At 38.0% G+C, this 6,332-nt stretch overlaps 1 protein-coding gene across 1 annotated transcript; it reads right to left on the bottom strand.

Moving 5' to 3' along the window:
* Positions 1-426: 426 nt before the first annotated feature.
* On the bottom strand, positions 427-3,591 carry V1514DRAFT_338807 (OPT oligopeptide transporter protein-domain-containing protein). The gene is made up of 2 exons (XM_066928893.1): positions 3,161-3,591; positions 427-3,105 (listed from the first exon to the last, which is right to left on the bottom strand). Exon 2 carries the CDS (start codon positions 3,089-3,091, stop codon positions 524-526), a length of 2,568 nt encoding a protein of 855 aa, XP_066780736.1. The 5' UTR covers positions 3,092-3,105; positions 3,161-3,591; the 3' UTR covers positions 427-523.
* Positions 3,592-6,332: the final 2,741 nt, after the last annotated feature.

Below are 6,332 nucleotides of genomic sequence, written 5' to 3'. Positions count from 1 at the left end.
TAACCCCCTGGAAAAAGAGCGCAACGAATCCAAGAATCAACAGCGAAATCGGCATCCCCCCGTAGAATACTTTGGCCGGGCTGTGGAAGAAACAGAGGTCGAGTGTTTGCTTCTTGAATGAGACATGCGCGGACACAATCCTGCCAGAAGTGAGAAAATGGCTCACAGATATACTGCGATGTGATGCATATATCCAAAGATTAGATTATCAAACAACACTACTAATGATTCTGACTTGGCTCAAACAGACTCAGATGGCAACATCCCGGTTGTTGTTGTTCATGTAGCTAAGCAAACGAACAATCACGTAACTACGCCTATTTCTCAACAAATTTTTCAGATTAAGGATAGGAGAAGCTAGTACTCCAAAAAAAATAATTACTTTAAACCAGTGTTGTATTACTTCAAATCTCAGTCTCAACAATCTTTTATAGATAATCAATGAGTTATATTCAATATAAATTTTAAAAAAATAAACAATTAACATAAAATAGAACAAATTCCTACATATATATATAAAATTTTAACTAAATTGACCAATTTGCAAACCAAATCCTTCAGGAGGGATTTTCTTTAATGCAGCAGTCCTTGCGTAATCGACACCAGAAGCATAAATCTTATTACCCCACCATGGCAATGAAGTATTTGTATATTGCAGCGAGGCAAAAATAATCACGCCCGAAAATGCAACACCGGCAGATAAGCCAGAAGTCAACACATAGGTATACTTTGACCACCAACCTGTATAGTACCGTCTAAGATAAAACATAAACAAGAAAGAAAAGTAAAGCCCCGGAATGTAGTATGACAAGTTGTACGTGCCGCCCCACATAATGGCTCCATAACCCATCAAAGCCGGATTGATCGCCTTGAACCGCTGCGGATACTTCAACTGAACTATGGCGAATGGTACTCCAATCAAAGCACCAATCCAGAATGCATGCTTCATGGCGGGATAAATACTGGTCAAAACTCTTTCTGAAGAAACAACACCCCACATAATGGCATCTGAATGCATAGTTCGTGGTGTCGCACATACGAACTTGTCGGGCTGAGTCTTGCTGCAGAAATTTTTTACACTCTTAAACAATGCTTCGATCGCACCAACAGTGCAAAAAGATTGAATAAACGTAGCCACTATTTGACCTCTGAAGGCTGCCCGCTGGGGAATCTTGGCATAATGAGCAATTTTCTGATCAGCAATGAAACTCTCCGCCTGCTCGTCAATGTTGTAACCCCACATGCGCACCATCAAGTTTGTCATGGCATTGCCAGGATCCATATAACCAGCCAAAATAACTGAAAATGCGCCAAAACCGTTGGTAGATCCGGTTCGAGACATAACGACCAGCAACGGAATCATCATCGCAATGTTGAATAAGAAAATCGAAATAATAGTCCAAATTGGAACATGAGTTGGCCAGGCGTAGATACCCGCAAAACAAAGGCCCGTGAAGATTATAAAAATGGCCAAAAACCACCAATCAGGGACTTCCGGATATTTTGACATCATGTTTGAGTGAGCATCATTAAATTCAAGCAAAGCTTTTCTTCTAGGATGACGAATTGAGATCCAAAACATCTTCGTTGAACTGTATACAAGCTTGTATTCAGAAATCATAACGTATGTGAAAGCACATGTATAAATCGCCAACAATGCACCAGTACCCACAATATTTCCAGCAGAAATATATGGGGGCGAATATTCAACATACTTAGAATGATCAAAAACTCCATTCGTCAATACTCTGCTCACATTAAAATCGTTTCCAAATCTGTCAAATACATCGTTTGAATTAATTGGTAGGTAAGCACTCCATTTGTAGTTAGTGTAGTAAAGAGCCAACATGATCACGCCAGAAATCAAGGCTCCAGCAAATTTGTTTAGAAACGCATAGAAAGGTACAACCAACGGACTGTATGAGTTGATCACAGCCCAATCAAAAGTTGGAATCGGATTAAGACCAAAGCCAAGATAAGAACCGGTGATGATAGCTAAATTAACATTTTTTGGTGCGATCCAGGTCATCCAGTTAAATGTACTAAGAGCCTTAAACAAAAAGTTAGGAATGAAAAAGTACAAAAATGACAAAACAAAAGTGAGGAAAAAAAGTTTTTGCCGGCCAATTGTCCATCCATTGATTGAAGTTTTAGTTTCTTTGACAACCAATGCGCGACTCAACGCCAAAGTTGGCAGCACATTTGGAAAAATAGCCTTCTCGGGATAAATAACCATCTTTCGCATCATACCAGCCAGGCCATAACCAAAAAATAACGAAGATGCATTAATAACCCAAGTGAATCCAAAGTCGACCCAATCGTAACCGAAAAAAATTTTTGCACGCAGAGCGATAACCATGTTCAGCCAATTTGATATCTGCCCACCGCAATTTACCATAATTGTTGCAAACATCTGTTCCTTAATACTCCAAGGACCCGGATTGATACTATATCGAGTCCCTTGGAAAGTAAATCCCCAGTCCGGAAGAAGCTCCGTTAATTTTCCACAGGGAAAGAGAAACAATTGAATAACAGTAGATTGAAGCGTCAACCTTGGCTGACGGTAATTAAAGAATTCGTTAATAAAGGACCCGATGGCGACCCACAAGCAGCCAAGTACGTAAGCACGAATTGTTTCGACCGGAACCGTTGGGTCATCAAATGGATCCGTAACTGCTCTAACTTCGGGGTAGGGCGAATGATATCTAATAACGACGGCCTCCAGACGAGCATCAAGTTCATGAACTTCAGCATTAGTACCGTAAGCCTCCGAACCGGCCACGATAAGGTGGATTTTTTTATATAAAGCCTGTGAAAAATTGACATCGCCATAATGATCCACCAATGAAGTATTTAAAATTTGTATCGCGTCGCCAAGTGAGGTTAACAAAAACTTTTCAAACAAATATGCCGATGCTTTGTCGGCTAACGGATCCTCATCAACGGTTTCGCCAAGCTGGTTCATGTCCTTGAGTCGGGCGACAACCTGATCACGATCAAACTCGCGAATTTTCTCATTTTCAGATGAAACATCCTGTTGTGAGATGAATGTGTTCCCATCCTTGTGGGCGTAGATCTTCTCTTCAGACATGGATCTGGAAATGCCTATATATTAATATGTGAGTTGAGGCCACCTAAGCAAGCATAAATCAGCTCTTACCTGACAACGACGCTCAAGGTTATATATTAGACAAATGTTAATGAGATAAGTGGAATCAATTGAGGAAAACAGCATTATTTATAAATTCATAGGAAAAAAGTCATAATAACGTTTGCAATGTACCCGGTCATAGAATATCAAGTATTCGCAATAGAACCGGGCCGTAATAAACTCTCTTGTGCATAGACATATATGACTCCGGGGCGGCCCAATGCACATTCGTTGCAAGCACAAAAAGTAAGGTATACTCAGAGGAAAGCAAAATAATCATATGGGTAAATGTAGTCCGTGCTTTTTTTTGATAGACGGCAGATACCTTAAATGTTTGTACATGAGGGTTCAGGCCAAAAAAATTGGCGCCTTGTTTCACTCACGATGATAGAAAACTTTAGCAGCTGCGATAACTATAGATGGGTATAAACACGTTTGTACTATATTGCAATTATAATTTATGAGCCATAATGATTCAAAGATATACGTACAAGTTAGCGGGACGTACTTCATTCACGCACCGCAGAAGTCATGCGTTTGAGGCGCCATTTTTGATGAGATATAAGTCTGCATAAGCAGCAAAAGGTGCCAGTCTAGTCAAAACTATAATACACAAAGAAACACATCCATCAACCAATGCCATGGAATCAAACTTGATCAAGCTATCGTACTTTCACATTCGTGCGTTGTCTGGCTACGAAATTGCGAAATTGGCCAAGCCGGGTATATTTAACTTTTACATGAAGAGGCAGCAATGTGTAAAAAGCATTATAACAACTTGTATTTGTGCGAAAAAAATTAGAGCTTCGTTCGGAAACCTACGTAACGGAAACTTACGTCTTTTATACAAATTTTATAGTGTAATTTATTCACCACTGCAAACGAGGAGCCATTATAAGCGGAATTAAAAATGTTCAGAAAGGTAACTTCACCCTTGTTCTACATTACTGTATTTTGCTATAGTTTGAAGCTTGTATGAATTAGCTATAATATAAGCTCGTATTTGAAGAACATGCCATACTAAATGCATGTTGAGATAAAATATTTAATTCATTTTACCTTGTCCATTCGATTAATTCAAGATGCCCAATAAAAAACATGGCAAATCGAGAAGATGCCGAACTTTGTAGCGATGTCACGCAATTTTATCGTTTGATAACCATAATGAATGGGGTGGAGATAGAAAAAGCACGCTAATATTGGGCACAGCCAATCAGAATTCATCAAGATTTTGTAGGATATATGTAGTGCAATTATCTATACATATGTACTCATAGGTACGTACGTACTCACATTACAGAAATTATAAAAATTTTGTTACTCTCAGTATGTGTCAATCTTGGCGCTATGTCGGGATCGTGGATTAGATTGACCGCTCGATAGTGGGGCAGATACTGGAAGTTTGAGCAAAACATAACCGGCATGCCGCACGCACACCATATATACTCTCTTTAAAGTAGTTGACTCTATTTTTATGTACGCAATCCAACTTAATAGACGGTGCAAATGTTAAAGTCAAAACATTTGTAGATTACTTAAAAAGGGAGTCAAATACACTGCAGTACGATGGCTAAGATGGCTACGATGGCTATATATAGACAAACGAAGCCTTTGAGCCGGTCAGCAAAAACATGTATTACACACTAAATTCAAGAAAGTGGGGCCACCGTGAGGTTACTATACACATCCATATCTCTCAAGATAATCCACACTTTTAGCATAATTAATATATACTGCAACTAACTGGTCTTCAAATTCAGTAAGCTATGCGCTTGGTCATAATAAAATTTTTAGCATCTTTCAAAATCTGGGAAACCCGGCTGAAGCCCTAAAATAAAAGCCGCAGACTTTACGGCTTTTGCGCAGATTGAGTTATCTGTAGAACTATAATTTGTTACTTGCTTTTTGTTGAAGAATCGACCCAACAATAATCGGACCTGAACAAATACCTGAAAAAATTGATTCTTTTGAGTAATGTTACCACCATGATAATAATTGATTCGAACAAAATTGTTCGTGTCAACATGTCAGAGATCTTGTGAATTGTGGTATAGCATCACACTAATAGTTGGCAATGGATAAATTAAAAGGGCGCTGAAAAAAATATCAAATTTTCCACATTTTACATTTGGAAACAGAAGCTAGGTTTAGTATACTTTTTCCATGCATATTGCTTCACTGAACAATTCACGCGACTAGGAAGAAGAAAAGAGTCAATTCAACTCCACGGCATGTCAGCGGTGCCATCAAGTTTAGAAACGCGAGGAAAAGGTAGAAAAGAATAAAATTGAGCAAAGAGTTGTCCTATTTTTAATTATGTGACTTTCAGACTCACATCAAGGTCGTGAAATCTTGTGTATGGATGGATACTACGTACTGTACTGAATGCTATTCTACTGAAATTGCATTTACAAGACCTGAAAACGACATAGTACTGCAAATTGGATCTCCCTGTTAAAGAAAATAAAAAAAAATAAGATGTACAAAAAATTAATAACATATCATGTCTTTGACACCTGAGAAACATATTTGTTGAAATGGCGACATGCGTTTCAACCATCCGTCCATTCCACGACTGCAGAAATTTAATTGTGGCGAATTAACAGAAACAAAATCATCTCTAAATAAACCATATGAGGAGTCCTCTCTGACTAACCAAAATATGAAATAGTAGAAGCACAAAATGATGAAGATAATGAAGAAGAAGATAAAGAAGAAACTGTAAAAGCAAAAGAAGCAGTAAAATCGGAAAAACCTGTACAATCAGAAAAACTGGTGACTATCACGTACGGTTCGGGGGCGAGAGGAGTAATCAAGTCTTAGCCAACTTTTCTTCATGGTTATGTCAGCTTTAATAGGAGGATTTGGAAATTACATGTTACCTATATTAATAGGAGCACCAGATATGGCATTTCCACGATTAAATAATATATCATTTTGGCTATTACCTCCATTACTAATATTATTAGTAGCTTCAACATTTGCATTTTATATATATATATGCTATTGTTATTAAAGGCTTGCTGGTACTGTCTCCTACTACTAACTATTATATGCAAGTATTTGCGTTTTCGTGCGATACGCAAAATTTAGTTAATGCATGACATTTTATTATAGTTTGTAATAATTTTTTTTTTCCATTTTGGAAGAATGCTAATAAAAAAAACCTTTGGCGCATGAA

The sequence above is a fragment of the Lipomyces japonicus genome (genome assembly GCF_038497905.1).
Source record: "Lipomyces japonicus strain CBS 7319 unplaced genomic scaffold V1514scaffold_83, whole genome shotgun sequence".
In the NCBI taxonomy this organism is placed as follows: Eukaryota; Fungi; Ascomycota; class Lipomycetes; order Lipomycetales; family Lipomycetaceae; genus Lipomyces; species Lipomyces japonicus.
This window is presented reverse-complemented; position numbering and strand designations above follow the sequence as displayed.